This window comes from Cupressus sempervirens, chromosome 11, assembly GCF_028749045.1.
Source record: "Cupressus sempervirens isolate cs-2001-9-10 chromosome 11, ASM2874904v1, whole genome shotgun sequence".
In the NCBI taxonomy this organism is placed as follows: Eukaryota; Viridiplantae; Streptophyta; class Pinopsida; order Cupressales; family Cupressaceae; genus Cupressus; species Cupressus sempervirens.
Genome location: NC_143128.1, coordinates 785,668,651 through 785,691,173, shown reverse-complemented (window position 1 = coordinate 785,691,173; position 22,523 = coordinate 785,668,651). Strand labels below are relative to the sequence as shown.

The window sequence follows — 22,523 nt, the reverse complement described above, 5'->3', positions numbered from 1 at the left end:
GTTTGTCCCAGGAGGAGGGCAGGTTCTGCCCTCTCCTTGGGATTTGTATCCCGACAAACCTTCCATTTCCACCTAGCATGTAGGACAGAGCAGAAAACACATCCAGCTGACATTTGAATTTTAATTGAACCACAAAAAAAAATGCCATTTCATCACTTTGCGAGTCAGACAAGGTAAAGGAAAAAATAATTAAATTAAGTTTTGAGCCTCTCAAATATATTATAATATTTGTGCCTCTCAACATTGAATTGCTTATATAAGGGGATTCTAACGCCTCATTTCAATATTGTTCTAAATGAAATTTAGCTCTGCAACTGGCAGTGAGGTACCTCTGCCATGCATAATGATTTCTTTAGTGCACTGCAACTTCCATTCAAATTTAGACAGTGGACCATCTTTTAGGAGGCGGCGAGTTCCTTATTTGGCATCGCGAAGAGTGTGGCAATGATTTTGTCTTATCTATAGGCTAGCGAACTTCTTGCTGGGTAGCAGGTGATCACTTAGAAGAGATACAAATCAGTTAGGAGGCAACCATTCTGGGCCAAAGGACAGATTTCCAGCTAAAGTATTGGGCATATAAGGTGAAAATTTTCAAATCTAGGTTGTACATTAGTAAAACTTTTAATTTCCAGATTTTTTGACATTGATTCATTTTCAATTCTTGGAATTTCTTTAAAATTCGGGGTGTTGGTGCAAAATAGAAAAGTCTGAATAGTCTAGAGTAAGCTTTGGGTCATTATAGCTAGTCAGAATTAATTGTTATTGGGAAAAGCTCTCATTTAAATTCGATCAGCACAATTCTAACAAAACAATTAAATCTGGATTGGTGGACTTCATATTAAATTTAAGTTTTCTGTTGAAATAATTGAAATATCATAAGGTGAAAACTACAAGTTCAAAGATAGAAATCTCATCGAGGCACTAATAAGGAGCGTTTCAAAATTTTAGTAAGACTCTAAGCGGATAAATGCGCTACTAGAAATCAAAACTCTTAAGTGCAGTAGATGCTTTGTGTTGGTAGGAGGAACCATGTCAGGCACTAAGGTTGCAAATTCAAAGAAGGCAAGGCAAGCTTAAGTGAAGGACACCAGAGACATGATGCCAAAGTCCAAATTCACTAGTAAGTGTGAGAAGATTGAGGATATATATGCCTTGGATCTCTCAACATGGTTCAAGTAAGGCAAAGAATGACAAAAGAGCCAAGCTCGAGGGTGACAAAGATGATAGTGGAGAAGGGATAGTTCATGCAACTACCTTCCCGCCTACCATGCAGTGCATCAAGTTGGTCTTGTAGTGTACCAAGAGCTACAATGCTCAAAAGAAAGGATTCAAATGCAGAGAAGAGAGAAGATTATAACCGTGCTATTAGTAAAGGCTAATCAAATGACTTTCGACATACCATCTCACAAAGTCTTTATCACCAAGGAGCAAGCCCTAAAACATTATGAATACCAAGTAGATGCATGTGTGAAGAGGACGAGTTATGGGTGGATAACTGAACCTAGGAGTCATTACTCCAAGATTTTGAGGTTAACAAAGTTAACCATGTCGCACTTCAAGCAAAATATTCGTAACATTATTGTGATGTTAAAAAAAGTGATGGAAGAGCAACAGGGTGGGATCTTTCAACCTTGGATGACCACTTTTTAGACAAGATCTTATTAGGAGAGGTAAAGTTTGCACTGGCAAAGATGATCAGTGTCAGCATTGACAAGAAGCTAAGAACAATAAACGAGACCAAGGCCTTTTACATGACATACTATCTTGTCTACATGTTGGCCAAGTTGATTAAATATCCAAGATTGAAAGTTTTGGGAAAGTGTGGAACCGAAAAAGTGCGAGTACTTAGTGCATCAATGCTATCCACAGTTGCACCTTCATAATCCCATGGATTTCAAAATCTTTAATGATGTATTTGCCATGAAGTTTGTGAGTTAGTTACAAGGAACTCCATATGTGAGGCTCACTAGAGAAGCAAAGAAGCTTATTGAAGAATATGGATCATTGTACATGCAAAATGACAAGTTCACATGCATTCACATACACAGGAAGCCTACAGGCCAATCCAACAGATAGATCATAGAGTTACACCACCACTCGTTCTTGAGAGAGGAGCTATTGATAATATAGAAGGTTCAAGGATTTCACTATTGGAGATTTGAGCTTGGATAGAAGGGGTGGTGCAAGAGGGATTGACTTTTCTCTTTGGATTTGTGGAAAAATTTAGATACTCACAATACTTAGAGAATTTCATGCTTTCATGGAGCTTTGGGATGAATTTCAACTTACCAAAGACAAAACCATACCCTAGCTGCATGCAATAGTGAACGTCCGTAAGCAGTTATTGGTAAGAGGGAAGGTGATCAAGGTAGGGGGAAAGGGTGATATAGAGTGATGGTATTTTGCTTTAGTTGATAGGCAGGATATTTTGGAGAGAATAAGGAATGATAATGCTCAGCCTGGTCTTTCCATCCATACTATGATCAAGGAGGCTTTGGGTGCAACAAGGACTGCCTTCAACTTTGAAGAGAAGAGCTAAGGAAACTTAAACTTTGAAGTTTTGATTGAGAGATTGAGAACTTTCAACATGGGAGAAAATGCCATTATTAAACGAGAGTGTTTGGAAGGGCTTTCGTCTCTCAAGTTTCTCATGACTTTAGCTAGAGACAATGCAACTAAATGGGAGAAAGCAATTCCTACAACCAAAACATAAATGAATTTAGCAGATTCGAAGGTTCGAAACACACCCATGCCTGCAATGGATGAGCTTAATAGCATGGTGTCCAAGTTCATCAAATTGGCAAAGAAAGAGAAAAACAAAGGAAATATTATTTTGAATGATAATTTGAGGTAAGCCTAAGTGGCAAATTATTTTCTCATCAGATGGTAGTTTAGATGCGTAATTTTGATTGGCCACATTTTGCTACCATTTGATTGGTTGTTTACTTTTATGTAATTTTGCTATTGGTATATTTTTTTGGGATGCTTGAATCTCATTGGTTAATGAGGTGGCAATCCTAATTTGGTTTTTCAAGATTCAATTTGGGCCATTAATTTTGAAACTTGGTCATTTATTGTATTTGAGCTCCCCATATAAGGACTGCTCCTCTCATTTCTAAGGGAGATGTTAGAGAATTGTTGTTAAGATAATGCTACATTTTCTCTACTTATCATTGTTGTGTTGTACATGGTGGTTAGTTTTGATCAAGTTTGAATAATTGCATGGTGATCTTCATCCTCACTTAGGTTAGATTTCATTTCAAGTTGCTTTTCATTTCCAAGCTGTTGAGATAGAATAGAATAGAATTTGCTTCAAGTGGTTTAGTTGAATGATAGTAGTCATGAATGTTTACATGTTTGACTTGATCAAATCCAATCTGCTAGCCTCTTGCTAATTGCGTGTCTTGTGTGGTTAGTTGATGAATGAAAATACTTTACTTCAACTGGCATTGAATCTTCATTTTGCATCCATTTGATTGGTTCAAAGGGGAAATATTGATTTGAACATCATTTAAGTATACCTTAGAAGCTTGCACTAGTTGGTTGGAGTCATTGATTAAGCTAAATCTAGTGGAGTCCAATCATTCACAAGGCCTTGTATTCAGAATTAGGAGAAGTAAAAATTAAGTTAAGTAAGTTACGAAGTCAAAAATCATAATCAAAACAATATTTTTGTTGCATATTGTGAAGCCAAACCCTTAGAAGTGCATTGTCAAATCTTGAGAAACAACATTAGTTCCAAAGCGTTTACCAACATAGCACATCATTTCATCGAGCGAGTATCCATGGTTAATGGAACCTTGAAGTCATTTCATGATCTTACATTACAAGCTTAGCATGAGAGATGATCTTATATCAAGAGATAATCGAATATTTGGTGTATCATTTCGAAACATTGAATGTTTGGTTTTGCACGTTGTAGTAGAATAAAACTCACATCAACATTTTTATTGGGAGACTTGTATGTTGTTGAGCATCTACAAAGACTTGTGGAAGTTGGTGAAGTGACATTTGTCAAACATAGAAAAGAGGGTGAATTAAAGTTATAAAATATTGAATGACAATATCCACATATTGAAAGGAAGTACCAAGCATGAAGAAAGCATTATCTGGGACATATATAGAAGTTAGAAAAGTTAGCATAAATGTTTTATATAACCTTCTTACTATTGAATGAAGACATAGGTGAACATGCCAAGACTTCGACGATGAATATATATGTGTAAGATTGCTTCTTCTTCCATATGGGAGTCTCCAATAGTATGCAAACTCCTTGATTCATAAAAGTGATCTTGAATCTAATATTTTGAATGATTGATGTAAATTTATAAATGGGCTATACATGACAATTGAAAGAACTGCCATCTTAGATATGTTACGACAATTGAAAGAACTGCTATCTTGGATATGTTATTGGTTCGAAACTCATAAAGGTAGTTATGTCCATCGTTTAGTTTGAAACTCATTAAAACTTACTCATTCTTGTGGTTTAAAGCCTACATTATGTGGGGATGCATTTTCACCCTAATCCCCAAGTTTTGGAAACAGTGATAGGGAGATAGTAGGGAATGTTTCCAAGCCCTCCCCACCTAGCCAAGAAAACTAGAAACACGTCCCCGAAACATGGGAAGCAGTCAACGAGTTTTAAAAACCCATTGACCATCTCGAGGACTAATTTTTTGTTTCCTATCCGTTTCATGGATTGCTAAAAGTTTTCAATTAAAAAAATATTAACCCCAAAAACATTAAAAATGATGTGGGCCCCCTCCACTTGTCTACCCTACATACCCATGCACATCACACGATGAGTACCCGTAGGCAATGCAGTTTCCCAACCCAACCTCAATGAGCATAACTCAACCGAAAGTAATGAGAGTGATGTGCTCCTCCCCTCTACCTCTGGAAGCCCTACTAACACCCCTAGCCCTAGTTGTAATGTAGACACCTCTAGAACTGTCATATTACCAAACATCCAAATCTTAAAATTAAGTCTGATTCCCCTAAGGAAAACCCAAAGGGTAAGAATGGAAAAAAAAGAACAATATGACCCCTCCCATTAAACCTAAAAACCTAAAAAGAGTAAATAAATTATAAAATATAAGACTCGAAATAAATTTTAAATTATAAAATAAAAGTTTTAATAATTTATAAAACTTAAAGTTTATAACTTTGTTTCTATAACAAAGTTTTTTTTTACGTTGCACTCTCATGCCCAACACAGAGACAGATAACTGTCTTGACGCATAATGCAGGTATTAAAAGGTTTTAAAAATTGTAATGCAGGTTGAAGAGACTTTAAACATAGGTTGAAAGGCAATTGTTAAATACAGGTTGAACGCAGTTGTTCAGTGCTTATCAAGCCGAGACTTACAATTGGTATTCTTAGATGATTGAAAATGGTGCTATATTCTACGATGATTCAATGCGCTATGATCATTGATGAATCATTATTTGATGAATGAAATTGATAATTTTAATGTTTTAAACTATGTTGCTGTGATGAATGTGAAACTGATGAATATACTAGAAAATCTAGATAGAAATACATATTACATACATAGATACATATTGCTGTCCCTTGTTGTGGGAAAAAAAAACATCCTGGAAACCTGTTTCCCTATCCTCTCGTCCTGGAAACTTCGGGTAACATAGTTTAAAACTTATCTTTAATATTACAAATAAAGAGGGAATTTATCTTGTTAGGAATAAGTTAGGCGGGTGAGTTGGGTGTTTGATAGTTTAAATTTGATTGCGAGATAAACATGCTAAATAAGGGACATTTTGGATCTAATTTAACTATCTTCAAATGGTTGACTTATCTTTGAAATATTGTAAATACAATTCTTTGTTTGGAATGACAGGTGCAATATGTATGTGAAATGAGAAGAAGGGTGATTCAATTCTTATTAGAGATGGTGATTCTTTCACCAATGAAGTGTAAAGGAGAAATCTTTCCAAGCATTCATGGAACACTTATCAATCATCACTCACCAATACATAAAACTAGCACTTATTCAATCATCACTCATGAATCCATCAAAGCAATCATCAAATCAAGCAAACAATCAATCAGAAAATCATCATCATAATTAATTATTTCATTCAATCATCAAAGCAACAAGCAAAAAGATTAATCAATTATTAACCCTCTTATGTTAATCCTATTTAACCGGCTGCCATTTTTCCATTCATTAACCACCAATAAGTAGAAGATCGAATTTTTGGGTTATGCAACATTTATTATAATCTCCGGGTGATTACAAGTGTGTGTGGAGTTAGGCGTATTTGGAACGTTATTGTTTTCTATTTTGAGAATTCAGTTGTGCAAATATTATTGTGTATTTATCCATATTTGTGTGCATTCTGAGATCCTTCTCAAGATTAGACTACAAAGAGATAAGTATTCTATAATTATACCTTTGAATATTGATCATGAATTTTTGTTGTATCATTGGGAATAGTGTATGCTTTTAGCCTAAGTTACTGATTATTCTCATTGGGCTCCGGATGCAGATTATGATCTAGGCGGGTGTCAGATGTGTCCAAAAGCCCTGCGGAGGCTTCTTGGAAGCCAACCATAAGCTTTTGGGAAGCCTCCGTAGGGCTTCCAGATGCACCTAAGAGCCCAACGGCTTTTGGGAAGCCTCCGTAGGGCTTCCAAACTCATCTGGAGGCACCTACGAGCCCAACGATTATAAACTATTAAAAAAACCAAAAAATCACTTAAGTTGCCCAATATGCATGTATAGTAATTTCTTTTTTAAGGTTGTTTTTTACAATGAAACCCTAAAACGAATCTAAAGATGAATATTGAAGCATTCACAATTCATTTTGGAACTTTGTTTGCACCTACAACCACTTCTCATTTGGTCTCCAGTTTGCATTGCCATTGTGAAGCCAAGTTCAGCATTTTCGAAGAGGATCAATCGAAGGGCAAGAGATAGCTTTCTCAAAGGAGTCTAAAGCATTCAAGGTAAGTGATCAATCCCATTCTTGAGTATTTTGATGAATTTTTTCAAGTGTTTTTTGAAATTTTGTTTTTGAAGATATAAAGAAGCAAGTTTGGTCATCTGTTTTAGTAGTTTTTTTTCACTTTTTTGCACTTGTATGCATGATGTTCATAGTTGTTAGGACCTAATTAAAATTTAGTTATTTTCTTCTAGAATAGGTTGCAAAAAACTAGGCAAGAATGGATGCCAGTGGTAGAACTAGTCAAGTTTAGTGGGGGGCCAAGGAGGGCAAGAGACTGATAATTTCAAAATTGATATAGGTTCTCCTTTGGGGAGATAAACAACATGGATATCATAGGTTGCAGAGGAAGTGCAATTATTGTCAAAGTAACAAAGGAAAACTTTTCAATAGCTCATATTCCCTAGTGAAGCTTCATTTTATGGGCTCTGCTGGCAAACGATTTGGAATATGCAAAGGCAAAAATGGTATTGGGATGACTAGTGCATAAATACTTTCATTTGTAAGAGAACAAGAAGCTGAGCATGCATTGGTCAATAAATTGAAAAAAAAACTACAATCAAGGTCAATCCTCAATGAGCAAGATGCATGCACCCACTGAAACAATTGTATCCTCCCAACACCCATTCTTGCAAGTACCTATGCCAAGAGAGGATGAAAAAGAAGTGGGATTGTCAACACACAAAAGAGGCCCATTGTACACCGCATTTAAAATGGAGGCAAGAGACCGTATTGATGAAGCTATTGTACGTTGCCTCTATGTTAATGGGCTTCCTTTCAACTTGGTGAGATCACCATATTGGAAGGAAATGGTGGCAACAATCAAAGAATCACCAACTGATTACACAAGCCCGTAGTATGAAAAGGTGCATACAAATCTATTGCAATAGGCAAAGACACATATAGAGAAAGACCTTCAACCAATGAAAAAATCTTGGAAAATTTCGTGTCTAGCTATTGTGTCAGATGGTTGGAAGGATACAAGAAAATGACCACGGATTAATGTGATTGAAGTCTCCCCAAAAGGGGCAATGTTTTTGAAGCTTGTTGATTGTGAGGAGCAAATGAAGGATTTTGAATTCATTTCTAGAATTCTCATTGTGGCCATTGAAATGGTGAGTATTGAGAATGTGGTATAGGTGGTCATAGACAATGCCGAAAATTGCAGGGGTGCAGGTGCTTTGGTTGAGAGTCAATATGACCATATTTTTTGGACTCCATGCACTGTACACTCCCTTAACTTGGTTATGCGGAAGATTGACACTCAAATGGACTGGGTGAAGAAAACATACCAAGAGGGGGAGGACATACAAATGTTTGTGACAAACCACCACATGTCACAATCCATGTTTAGAACATACTCCAAATTGGAGTTGCTGAAAGTAAATTAGTTTGTTAAAATTACTAAGTTTCATGGATTTGTAATTTAGTTAAAAATTAAAAATTATAATTTTATTGTCATTTGACATATTGTTAACTTGCTTAGGTTGCTAAGACCCCTTTTGCATCTCATACAATTGTTATGAGATGACGCCTCAAGGTAAAAGATGGATTGAGCCAAATGGTCATTGATAATCAATGGGGCATATGAAAGGCCTCAAATTCAGAAAGAGCACAAAGGTTCTGGGATTTGGTCTTTAATGCAAGTCGGTGGGCTCATGTGGCATATGTATTGGATTTCACTGAGCCCATCATGACTATGCTCCACTTTTCTGATACAAATACACCTTGCTTGGGGGATGTGTACGATGGCATGGACACTATGGTTGAGAAGGTAAACCATTCTACACAAGCACATGAGAGTGACCCCACACAAAGTGAAGCCTTATGCAATCAAGTGGAAGCAATCATCTACCATCACTAGAATAAGATGACTACCCCGTTGCACCTCCTTGCATATGCCTTATCTCCTGGGTACTATAGTGAGGAGGTACTTGGTATGTTGGGTAGAGTTGCACCATTTGTGGATGAGGAGGTTGTTGAGGGGTGCCACAAAGCTCTTACAAGAGTTTGTCCACTAGAAGAAATGCATGAAAAAGTGAGGGTAGACTTTGGGCTATTTGCTTCAAGATTAAAGTATTCTCCATTTGCACTAAAAGATCAAAATAGAATGGGAGCTATCACATGGTGGTACATGTATGGTCAATCTTTCAAGCATCTTCAACCTCTTGCAATCAAGTTCTATTACAATTAAGTTTTTAATTTTGTTTTGTTTTATGTTTACCACTTGCATTCTAGAATTTAGTGTTTCACAAATTCTTTAAAATTAATTTTCTTTTCATTTGTATGTTTTGTGACAACTATCTAGGTTGCTAGTTCTTATGCTGCTAAAAGGAATTGGAGTACATACTCCTTTATCTATTCAGTGAAGCGCAACCAGTTGGGCTCAAAGAAAGATGAGGACTTGGTCTTTGTCCACACCAACTTGCATCTTTTGTTATGTAAGAATGATCATTACAAGGAAGGGACAACAACGATTTGAAATGTAGCCCCTGAGTGTGCGGATTTGGATGCAACACTTCATGATCTTACTACAATCGGAGATGGTGATGATGATAGAGTGGCAGGTGGTGCATCTAGCATTAGTGGAACCAAGTTTGGTTCAACTAATCTTTCAGCAGTTGGAGATGATGATATTTCCAGCATATTCATTTGCATCTTTCTTATAACCAAATGAGCACAATGTGGCATTCAACGTGTGCTAGGTGTCTCACCCTAAAAAATAACTTCATTAATGGTTGAGATCATAGTTGAAAATTTTGGCGATATATTGCCAATATCACAATATTTCGCAAGTCAAAGTGTCGACCGATTTTATCACACCAAAAACTGGCAGTGATATATGGAAAAAAATTGTGGCAAATATTAATGAATATACCACACTAAATGCCAAAAACCGTTGTGTAAAAACATTGAAAAGTCTTTGCAAGTGAAGGACATTTTGGTCTCCATGTACAGGACATAACATTCAACATAGCATTCGACTTATAAAGCATTCGACTCCCATTTATATATAATTTAACAATTACTATTTAAATGTTATTGTAATACTATTTACTAATTTAGTAATTTGCTGTATTCAAATTAGTATTTTAAATTTACTATAATATTAAATTAGTAATGACGTTTTATTTTTATTTTTTAACTTTGACAAACTTCTAATTAATAGATTTAATATTTATAATACATTTTAATAGATTTTAGTAGATTTATGAAATGTATTAATAGATTTATAATAGAATTTATTTTTAAATAGATTTATAACAGTATCTTAATAAATTTATAAAATATTAAATTTGATTTATTTTAAATTTAGATGCTTTGTAATTATAATTGGTGGTTGTATATTATATTAAAATATTGTGAATCTAGACACTTTCTACAAATTTGGTTTATGTGTGCATTTTTAAGAAATTGTATATTTTGAAATGTTCGATAAAAGTGTCGATATATTGCTGATTTTTTCGCTGGTTTTTTGCCGATTCCGAGATTTTCAAAAATTTTGGGCCGGCCAAGATATCGCCGAAACCGAAATTTTAAACTATGGTTGAGATTGAGGGCCTAGATTGGGTTTAGGGTACAATCTTTTAATACTTTTCTTTCTCTATGTTGGGGATGCCTAGATGCCTTCGGATATTCAAGGGACATCTGGATGGTTCCCTTGGCCGTCTTGGCAATGGTATGACGTTCTCAGACATTTGCCAAAAGGGAGCTTCCCTGTTTGGTGATGACAATAGGGGACATTTGATTCTCATCCTATCATCCTCGGGACTTCTCTGTTTCATGTATTCCCTGGAGTGCAATGTAATTTTTCCTGTCTAGCAGAGTAGTGCTCCTCATTTTGCTGAATTTGTTTGCAATTTGCATTGACACTGAAGAAGAATTCTGAGGAAAATAAATAGTTATTGAAACAGAAGTTTTTTATTTTTTTATTGTATATCAATTTTATGATACATTCCATGCCTCAATACTATTCTATAATCTTTTTCAGGCTTTGCTTGTCTCAGACTTTGGTCCTAAAACAGCTATCAAGATTGTTGAGAATCTACGCAAAGAAATCTTGGCTGGAAATTTGAAATCAGGACAAGAGATCAAGGTAATATAAATAGAAAACTTAGATTAAACATCTGTTCTATTATTTTTTAACTGGATTTACATATGAACTCCATTGAACTTTTAGTTTTGGTCAGTCATGGACATTAATATAATTTCTGTCAAGTTGCATAACTGAATAATATGTAAAATATTGTCTTTCCTTTCGGACAATTGTGTTGAACTGTATAGTATGATACTTGATAGCAGTTATATTGATTATTGATATGATAGATTGATCTGGCTTATCATTGGTGTTTGCAGGTTGCACTGAAGAAAAAGGTGATTGATTTACTGAAACAAAAAGTACAGAATACAGAGCTTCAACTTGGCTTGAAGTATATTTTCACAATTCTCTAAAAGCTCAAATTTATACCAGTGCTCCACATCTTGCGCATTTTTTTTTTTAGGGAAGCTTATTTGAAGTTACCTTTGCAGAAAACCAGCTGTGGTCCTGGTTGTTGGTGTCAATGGAGGAGGAAAGACAACATCTATTGGTGATTACATTTAAATTTAAGATAATCTTTTTTTTTATAGAACTTCAGCTTATAGGATCAATGCAATTTATATATTTGTGTGGAGATTGGCTTTTTATACACATTATTAATAGTTTCAAAGTAGTTTATGATATTTGTCTATCATGTTTCTTTTATCCCTTGTTCTTGCAGGGAAATTGGCCCACAAACTCCAAAATGAAGGAAAAAAGGTGATACCTCCTCCAAAACTTGATTTTGGATACATTATAGAAGAATTTTCTTCCTCTTTGAAATTTAGTTATTGGTAGCTAGTGAGAGGTTTGTTAAATTGTTTTGCAGGAAGCTATTTTAGCTGATTGCTGCTCAAATTCTTTTTTTCCAACTTAATCAAATTCCAGAATAATCAGTAAAAATATTTAATTAAATTTTTGTGTTATACTAGTTTCTAGTCAGATATACCTAATGTTGTAAGTTCAAATAGAAGCAGTTAAATTTTCCCCAAGTTCCAGATTTTCTGGAATTTTTTTAAAGATTTATTAGGGAGCAGAAGTTGCAGGTGAGCAAAGACATCTGCTCAATCCTCAGCATTTCTGATTTCAAATCTTATGCTTGATTCATTTCATATTTATTATTTATTGAAACCGAAAGTTGTCACATGGTATATTGATGATATGTACATTGGCCTTTTTCTTGCAAGCTCAGTTACTGGATGCGCACCCCCTGCCTCTGCATCCTTGTGCGGATGCATTTGGGTACAGATGAGCATGGGGATGTGTCTGGATGCCTTGTGGATGCACATCCACAGGGCATCCGGGATCAACCTTTGAAGGAGATCAGCCTTCCTTGCCTGGTTTATGCAATGTACTGTAGTTCCAAGTTCAGGAATGTGGTAATAATCATAAACATATTCTAGAGGACATCAATACTCACAAAGTGGGCCATATAGAAAAAACTATGTTATGCTCATGACAATCAGTCATTCTAGATGCTGCATATATGGATTTTTTTTGCTGTTAGGCAACATTGTTAGACTGTGTCAATTTATCATAGTTTTTGTAGTCTATTTGAAGATAGTAATCCTCATTTAGGCCCACATGCTGCCCTCCTATGTATCTAACCACTTGACTTTCTCTGTCTATTTTGTATACCTGAGATCAGTTTCTTAAGTGTTCTGTAAAAAACAACTTTTTTGTGCGTGGATAATATTTTTGGATGCTATTGTAATTGTAAGTCTAATGGCTTATGTCAATTTCTCAATCCTGCACTTGTTTAGTAAACAGATTGCAGGTGTCCATAAGACTAAACCTTGTAAGAGCCAAGCTCTTGACAAGTTATAGTGTGTATAATTAGACAAGCAATAAATTGTAGAACTGTCTCTGCATGATGCGAAGTTGAGATAGAAATGAAAGATGAGGTCATGGGCTGGTGAGTAATTTCATGTACATGTAATCTCGTACTGTGTCATCTCCACTTTTCTAAAGATTTTGATAAAGCCAGGCTCCACATATCAAGATTTTAGTGTTTGTAAGGCAATGTGATATGTATCACTGTCATCTTCTTTGTTCCTATATTTTTGATTAATATTGTATATTTCATTAATTACACACACACATGTACCTAGAGTCATAGATGCATCCAAAACCCCCAATTTTTTTTTCATATATCTTCGTACCAGGTTCTTCTACCCGGATCCTAACTGGTAACTTAGCTTGCAAGCGTTGAAGATGCCTTTCACAATGTCTAGCCATATAGTGCTAGATGTTTCACTCACCCTCACTTGCACATTTATTTTGGTTTAATAACCTATATAATGTTTTACTTAGGTATCTCACTACTTATCTGACATTCTGATCTATCATGCTTTTGTGTATACTTAACCTCGTCTTGCACACATAAGTAACTTATAGAATCACTTTCCCAGTAAATGGTAGTTATCAATAGCTTTTCTTTAACTGTTCACAATTGTATATCAAGGTTTCACTTGATTCTCTCTTTCAATTAATGTTGCTGGTTTTTGTTTGTAAGTTTAATAATACCAATTGTTTCGTCTGCATGATAAGGTCCTTATGGCAGCAGGTGATACATTTCGAGCTGCAGCCAGAGATCAACTAGAAGTTTGGGCAAAAAGGACCAATTCAGAGATTGTCATAATTAAAGGAGAAAATGTTAAGCCGACTGTAGGTAATCATGATTCAAAATATGCTCCTTGCAAAATTTTTGGCTCTCCCTCAATGAATGCAAGTCCTTAGCATTTGTTGAAGTCAATAGTGAGGTAGCCTTCTTGTCAATCCAGGGATTCTTATAATCTTTATTTGGAAATTTGTTCTACTCTAGTCTTGTCTCAGGCTGTACGCAAGGCAATGGAGGAAAGCTTTGATGTGGTTCTCTGTGATACCTCTGGCCGTAAGTTGTATGCATTACAGTTTTTATAAAAAAAAATATAATTCTCATAAGTAATTGATTGGTGAAATATGGTTGCTTTCTTGTAAATAGTTAGTTGATAATTGGATTTCATTCTACAGGGCTTCACACTGATTATACTCTCATGGAAGAACTGATTGAGTGCAAGCGTGTTATAAAAAAAGTGTTGCCGGGTGCACCTAATGTATGTTTCTCAACTATATTTATTAAACAGGAAACATTTTTAGCTTCTCATATAAGATTATCAATGCTAAATTTTGGCAAGCCTCAGATTTGAGCACTCTTAGTTTATGAGGTATTCAATCATAGTCTTGTTTTATTATTCTTTCTAATGTATTATTGTAAAATATGTGTGCCTGAGTTGTGTGTCTTTGATACTATTTTTTATACACAAACCTGTCTAGACTCATTGTAGTTCCATGTTTGGTGTGTTTGAGTTGAGTTTTGGGATGCTGATATAGACATAACTGGAAAATTAGTGCTTATGATATTTGTATTTTCAGGCTTAGTTTTGGAATGCCCCCATTTGAGCTTGTTTCAAAAATGGCTTTGCTTTTATGATACTGTGCTTGCCAAGGATTAGATTCTTAAAATATATAAATCAAATGATTTATACAGGCTTCTTTTGGGCTACCATTTGGAAGTCAGCTAGCATTGCAATTTCATACTTATAATGGTGCTTATGTTGGTGGTAATTTGGTTGCTTGATTTTGACGTTCTCACATGTAATTGAATTAAGATAAACAACACAAGTGGTACTCCACTTTTTTGAATTGGGTCTTAGAGGAATTGAAAGAACTAATTTTCCAAGATCACTATCAGTATCTTGGGGATACTTATGCACTGTACTTATTGGATAGTGCTCATTTGACTTGCTAATCTCAATGATGGTACCTTCAAACACATTTTCACTTGACTCTTCTAATGAATCGACTATGGGTAACTCAACTATTGATGATGGTTGTACAGGAGTTGTTAATGATGGTTATGATGTAGTCTCTTGAATAGTTTCCACCCTAGGTGGAGTCGCTTGTGTGGGAACAGGTGGGCCACTCTCAACAACCATGACTAACTCCTCTCGTTGGTCAAGTTCCTTAGCCGAGAGCAATGAAGATGAAGGGAATGCTGGAGCCTCCACCAAGACCTGAAGTTGTTCCAATCATCGATCAATTCGGTTTTCCGCAATGTCGCTAGGTAGTGAACATCCTTAAGCAACACGTCCTTGGTAGTTGGTATTGTGGTTAGCTATACTATTAGTGTGGTTGGCATGCCCTTGGTAGCTTCCACTATGGTTGGTTGTGTTATCAATGTGGTTGGCGGTATTGGTAGTGTGGTTGGTAGTGTTATTAGTTATACTGTTACTGTGCCAACATTATGGCTGACAATGTAGCAGGTGTTGGCAATGTGGCGACTAGCAGTGCTGATGGTAAGGTACTCATTGTTGGCAATATAGTTGTTAATGGGTTTACCTTAACAATCTCAATCTTAGGCAAAGAGTGAGCATCAACAATGAGTGACACCTTTGTTAGTGTTTTGATAGTTGTAGATGATGACATTTCAATCAATATGTAATCATATGTGCTATCTCCCCTATCACTAGACACATCTTTATGTTTTTATTTCTTTCTCAATAGTTGCCTTGTCTCATCTCCTAGTGCTTGCATATCCAGTGTTGTTTGGTAGAATGTTGTCGGCCACCCAAGGTCAATTTGGGATATTGGTTGAAGAATTTCCCCTCATTCGTTGACATGAACCTACTAATGAAGGGAATCTAAGAATAACACAATAGTGTGTTGCATCATGTGTAACCCCTTATGTCCTTGTGATAAAAAGTCTCACATTCTTTTTGACTATAGAAATCCCCAATTGTACACTTTACCAAAGCTCAACCCAATCATGAAGTCGATCATCCAAATGGCTAGGTCATGTAGTGAGCTTGCATTCTTAGGTCTAGAATTCATTGCCATTTTGTAGTCATCAATTTTTTTCTCAATCCCTTGTTGCTTGCACTCCATATACAGTCTTGTCTTTTCTGTGTTAAGTCCGCCTTGCAAATTCTTCAATGTAACACAAGGACTCACACCCCTTTTAAAAACTTGAAGTAACTGTCCTCGAGACATCCTTGCACCAGGTACTTGGAGTACCTGAGTACCCCCACCTTTGCTATTTTGCAACCAAGCTGCAGCTGGGATGGGTACTTGAATTTCTATTTGAAATTTATTTTTTGAACATTACTAGTGGTCTATGTACTATGTTACTTTGTTAAATGTTCAATGGTTTTGGTTAGTGCTGTAATTTTGCTATGTTCAAGTATTTCACTTTGGTATATCAGACTGAAACATTGTTTCATAACTGGCATTTTAAGTTCTACATATATAGGATACAACATCCCCCTGTCCCACTGCCCTCCCTCCATCATCCCCCCATTGTCACGAAATTGAGGCCCTTTATCCCCCCATCCCAGAAACTCGTCCCAAAGTCCAAACACCCCTATGTACCCCTGTACTGGTGTTACACTAGAATTCTTCGAATGGATGCCTCCTTGTCTTGGGGAGTGACCTTTTTCTAGTTGGTATACATATCAAAATTCCTATGGAAGGTATTCCAAATACCTTTGTAAACTTTGTTGGCTAGAATGAGACCGTCACATTGACTAGTGTGCTTGTGGGTTGTAATTAGCCACCATGGCTTTAACTCCCTAGAGCTGAAAAAGGGAATTACGTAACTCTTTCCAGTTGTTCATGCTGTAGAGCTATCATCAAAATATGAGTGTTGGTATTATCTTGCTGCCATCCCTTCATTCAGTACCAGTTAAAACTTTCTTAGGTCATGTTGCCTACTAAGGCGTTGTAATCTTATCCCTTACCAGGCTTCCCTAATGCAATGCAGGGCTCATAATGTTACCATGTTCTCTTCCCTTTACTATGGTCAGTGTCCATGATTGGAAAATATACTTGCAGAATAGGGTGCATGAGAGGTTTGCACATTGTAGGTCACAACTTTTAGTTAATAAGAATTGTTTCCATCTGTTAACTTAAGTTTTGTTCCGTTCTCATGCTTGATTATTTATCTTATTAATCGTTGCTCTTTGGATATTGTTGCTTCTTAATATTAATTACTGCATTTTTATTGATTTTCTATCTATTGTTACTTCATATCATGTGTTTTGAATTTGGCTTTTCTTGCCTTTAATTGTTGCTTCTTATGAAGTAATTACTTGCTGCTCATAATGTAATTGCTACATTGGCATAATATAATTTCTTCATCATTAACATGAGCCTCCAAAATAAACTAATCGGTGCATGCACTTGAAGAAATTTGCTGCTTAGTTATCTTTAGTTGCTGCTCTTGTCAACAATATCACTGCCCTTGTTTGTTATTTGTTTGGCTCTTACAAACACTCATTCCGTTATTAGTTATTGCTATTATGTAATTGCTGCAGATTGACATAATATAATTTCATCATTATTAACATGAGCCTCCATAATAAACTAATCGCCACACTTTCTTGAAGAAATTTGCTGCATAGTTATCTTTAGTCGCTGCTCTTGTTAACAATATCACTGCCTTTATTTGTTATTTTTCTGACTCTTACAAATACTCCTTCCCTTTTTAGTTATTGCTTCTGTAGTCAATAAGCACCGCCTAAGTATTTAGTTAAACATTAGTCAAGGAACATAAATCATAAATTTTAAATCAGGGAACATTTTGTACTAGTGATGTTTAGTATTCAGTTAAACATTAGTCAGGTGTTTGTAAGCTCTCTAGCCATTTGCATGGACATTTATGTAACATATAGAAGAGGAAGAGACTAGATTATTTATTTTTGAAAATTCCATATTGGCTTATTGGGATGATGCAATTCTTTACAGGAAGTTTTGCTAGTATTGGATGGTACAACTGGCCTAAACATGCTCCCACAAGCAAGAGAATTTAATGAGGTTGGAGAACTAAATGGACTTTATTGTTTATGGTTCCTCTTGTTTCTTCTATTTGTCAAGAATGCAAAGTCTTCTCGTTTTGTATAGTCACTGGTTTTGGTTCTATTTGCTTCAATAACTATAGTCCTTCAGATTTGAAGTCACTGTTTCTTTCTTATGTTTTCTGAATCATCTAATATTTTGCACATTTACCATTAAGTTTTCTAATGAGACAGAAATATCATTCATCAGTTTTCAAGCTTACTTGCTCCTTTGTACAAGGTATAATGTGTATAGAAGTATTTAATGCTTATAATGATGTAAAAACTAAGTTACTGGTCCTGTGGCTGGCTTGGGTTTGTGGTAAGGAGCCTTGCTGGCTCACTCTGAAACTAAGCTGAATAATTTATTTTTTGTTGTTGAAAGTTTTACATTTCCTTGTGCTTGGAGATATATGATTTTTTTGCAATTTTTAGAATATATAAATGCTTCTAAAAATAACACAATTTGAAACTACTAAAATGCCAGCACAAATCCATGAATCGTAATAATAGAATTTTAAATTTTTACAATAATAACTCAAGAAACAAACAACTAACAAGAACCTGTGAATGTGAATCAGGTTGCAGCAGAATAGAATGCAGCTTCACATCCAAGACAATAGATTTCTGTCTCTGTATAAATTGGAGCCAGCAATGATGTCTTCCCAAATCAATAACAAAGGTGGAATCTGCAGAAAATGATGCCCAACCTCTTAGTTATCTAAACATAGCTCTGGATGAGTTGCTGCTATAGCAATTCCTCATATCACCCTTCCCGAATTAGCCACCCAAGAAAATACTCAATTGCAGATTAGAAATGCCTAGTTGCAGCACTATAAATGCCTTCAAGCAACAATAAATGAAACAGAAATGAAGGCCCAAATAATGGCGTCCAAACCAGTTATAAATTGCAGCAATAAAGTGATCAAATTGGTATACTTCAGCACCAATTTGCCAATCCCAGAATGCAGAAAAAATCCTCAGAATTAGAGTATATTTCACTGTATATTTCAATAGCTCAAAGTGCAAAAACGATGGAGGAATCAGTCCTCTCAAACCCCAATGCTGAAACCCTTCAAGAAACTCCAAACTCATAAAAAAGAGGAGGCAATAGGGTTGAATTCCTTTCTCACAAAGCTTTGTTTTTATAATATATAAAGATGACTTCTTCAAGACACCATTCACTTAAAAGCCCATTTGCTTTATACTTGGCACATATTCCTTTTGCTCCAAAAACAACCTTTTCAACCATATTTTGATATTCTAACACACAAGGTCATTGTTTCCTATGCCCAAGATTTAAAACATCACAACCCGGTTCCAATGAGCTATGACACTTAGATGGCCAGTATACAATACTGGCAAAAATAGCCACCTCAACATATTTAGTTGAATAATAATTATAATTCACCTGTCTTGCGAAAATGACTGAAGAAGCATCAAAATAAAAATCTGACAACACATGAGTGATCCTAATTAAGAAAGACAATGAATAAACTTCATGGGTTGACTTACTAAAATTAGACGCTCCCTCCAAGATTATTGGAGCCCAAACCAGAAGCCAAAAATAAAAACTAAGAGCATCACTTAACTTCTCTAACTCATCTGAGCTCATTGGAACCAATTGTTGACTTACTGTTGATAGTAAGTCCCTCAAAACAGAACCAAAAATCACCATAGGCCACTGGAGAGCCTAATAACTCCACAACAAGCTCCTCTAAACTAGTGTTACTAGTGTCGATCTCGGGCTCGAGATTAAAAACCCCGTGAAAATCAAAGATTTTTAAGGATTTTAAGTTTTTTTCATACATCATTTATCCAATTAACATCAAATACATGATAATTGAGATAAATAGAAGCTACTTTGCACACGTCCACAACTCTTCATAGATCGCATAAGTATAAATGCAAATTTTTGAAAGAAATTGCTTAAAGTTAAATTGAATAACATAATAGAAATATAGTGTCACTGTCAAATGTCTATAATATTAATGGAACATGCAATCCACTGAATCAAAAATTCAAAACGTATATCAAAATAAAGGCTCATAGTAGCCTATGTCCTCCTACAACTACGTCTAAGATAGGTCATGGAAGACTCTAGAGCCATCATCTCTCCCTATGTGTGAAGTTGAACCTTAGTGACATGCTCATCGTGATCATCTTCCTCGTCATCAGAGTCAGATCGATCACTCTCGGCATCAGGGTCGTGTACTAGGTCTCCTCGTGCTCTAGCCTCCACTACCATCACTACTACCACTACTTTTGCCTCTCGATCCACTTGATTGACCCACTCCAAGTCTTCATCATTGAAGATAGGATCATCAACTTTTAGCTTCAATTTGACATCAAATAGCCAAGACAAGTTGTGCAAGATAACATTGTTGAAGGCATGCTAGATCCTGAAATTTAGCTAAGCCTGGAATATTCTGAAAACCCCCAAAATCTAGAATCTGCATATTAACTCCTATGAAGCTGAAACCTATCTCAAACATCTTGACAGTATTTTTACAAATATAACTATTTATTTTTGTATAAATCCTCCTACGGTCTACCCTTGAGCAAACAAACTTTTTATTTTTTGTTGGCTGATGGTAGAATCCAACCAACAGGACTCAGCGAGTCATCCAAGGCAGCTGACCGGCAAGTCAGCCAAGACTTGGTCATGACTTGGCTGAGTCCGAGTCTAGAGGCAATTTGCCTCATTTTTCCCACCTCACCTCAGGACTCGTTGAGTCCTGTAACGCTGCTCTAAACACTAGTATCAGTCTACAAGGACCCAATAATAGATTGAAACCATCAAATTTGCCACAACTCGGAAATGGTGACATTACAGTCCACCCTCCCTAAGATTGCTTGTCCCCAAGCAATCATGGAGCGAAAAAAACATCACAGTCCACTTGGAGATCCTTGTTGAATAGTCGCCTTTTGAAGAGATACAAATAGCTTAAACTCCTACAGTGACCTCAAATCAACACCAGTGGTTGAGGCATCCAGACGATGAGATTAAGTTGGTGGTTACTTCTTGCTTTAGTGTGATCACAAGGATTGTAATACCTAGTCCCTTATAACTTTGATACAATGAAAGGGATAATGCAAATGATTGTAAACAACTTCCAGGATCGTCGTGATATTAAAAACCACTATTTTCCTGAACAAGTCACTGTACTTAAAACATTTGCAGGAATCAGATTGAGTAATCTCCTGATAGATCTGGAATTAGATGACTTAATACACAACATGTTAGATGATTTAATACACAACATGTTTCTCCATTTCCTTGCTTCAAATAGGGAAGAATTAGAAATGATGATTTTATTGCATCTATGCAAATCATTATGGTTTTGTTCATTAATGAGAGTTACGATGTACCACAGTCACTATTCTCGATCCTATCAGGTAACTGGAAGAAGGGAATTCTTGGACTCCTATCAGTAAAAATGAGACTGGTTAGAAGGTTGATATTTTGTTTTGAAGAGAAATTGAAACCTTTATTGATTAGAGAGAAGAAATTAATTCTTCTAGTACAAGAATTCAGAAAGGAAAATTTGTTTTTCTCTTGTAAAAGGATTGGGGGCCTGATTACCAATGCAACGGTGAAAAAGGGAACGTATGAAAGGAAGCTAATCTTAGGGATGGAGTTAATTCTTCTAGTACAAGAATTCAGAAAGGAAAATTTGTGTTTCTCCTGTAAAAAGGATTGGGGACCTAATTACCAATGCAAAGGTGAAAAAGGGAACGTATGAAAGGAAGCTAATCTTAGGGATGGAATTAACTCTTCTTTTGTATCTACATATGAAGATAAGTACATCAATATTCAATCTGAAGTTAAGTCAGCCAAGGAAGTGTTGAGCAGCAATAAAGAAGAGAGGTCTGATTCAGAGAAAAATAAAGAATACCTTACCTAATGATGGAGGTGTGTCGATTCTCCAAGATGTTTCTTTTGATGTTCATGCATCAATAGAAGCTGAAAATGAACATAATGAGATGGTCAAACGAGTGATTGCACAAGAAGTTGATACAAATTCAGAAATAGTGTATTCACCTCCTGTAGAAAGGAATGGAGATGTTGGTGATTTGTTCTTTCATTTCAAAGACACAAGTGGCATATGGTTTGGTTTCCAAACAAAGACTATGAAGAAGAATGTGCATGAAATTCCTTTTGCTTCTAATAGTATTCATTGTTTTTTATGTTGTAAAGATGACATTGGTGCAGTTAATTCTTTCAACAAATCTGATTTTCCTTTGCTTGGATCTGATTTAGAGCAAAGTCGTAGTATCTCTATTATTTCTAATTCTCAGCTTTTGGTTGCTCATACAACATGCATCAGTGACAGCTTCACGGTTGACAAGAATTCTAATTTCCTCATACGGTATGGCAGCAGTTCATCATCCTTGGATGTTCAAGATTGGGAAAGACATCTCTTCATATCATCTAGAAAAGAAGTTCAAATTTTATCTACAGTGGATGACACACATAGGTATGTGGAGAATTCAATTCATAACACACCAAATGATCAAAGTAAGGTTAACATCTTCCTTGCTGATTTACGATCAATTAAGAACAAGATGGAAGGTATCAAGGCACCATTCTTGCAAGTAGT

The 22,523-nt window shown here is 35.8% G+C and overlaps 1 protein-coding gene across 2 annotated transcripts in view; it reads left to right on the top strand.

Moving 5' to 3' along the window:
• Nucleotides 1–22,523, top strand: part of CPFTSY (signal recognition particle receptor protein, chloroplast (FTSY)) — a 104,140-nt gene that overhangs the window by 41,080 nt on the left and 40,537 nt on the right. For both annotated transcript variants that reach the window (XM_089808729.1, XM_089808730.1), the window contains exons 2-9: nucleotides 10,961–11,065; nucleotides 11,326–11,399; nucleotides 11,500–11,558; nucleotides 11,730–11,767; nucleotides 13,598–13,718; nucleotides 13,872–13,940; nucleotides 14,060–14,142; nucleotides 17,831–17,899. In XM_089808729.1, coding sequence (XP_089664855.1) covers nucleotides 10,961–11,065; nucleotides 11,326–11,399; nucleotides 11,500–11,558; nucleotides 11,730–11,767; nucleotides 13,598–13,718; nucleotides 13,872–13,940; nucleotides 14,060–14,142; nucleotides 17,831–17,899 — 618 coding nt within the window. The remainder of the gene's footprint in view (nucleotides 1–10,960; nucleotides 11,066–11,325; nucleotides 11,400–11,499; nucleotides 11,559–11,729; nucleotides 11,768–13,597; nucleotides 13,719–13,871; nucleotides 13,941–14,059; nucleotides 14,143–17,830; nucleotides 17,900–22,523) is intronic.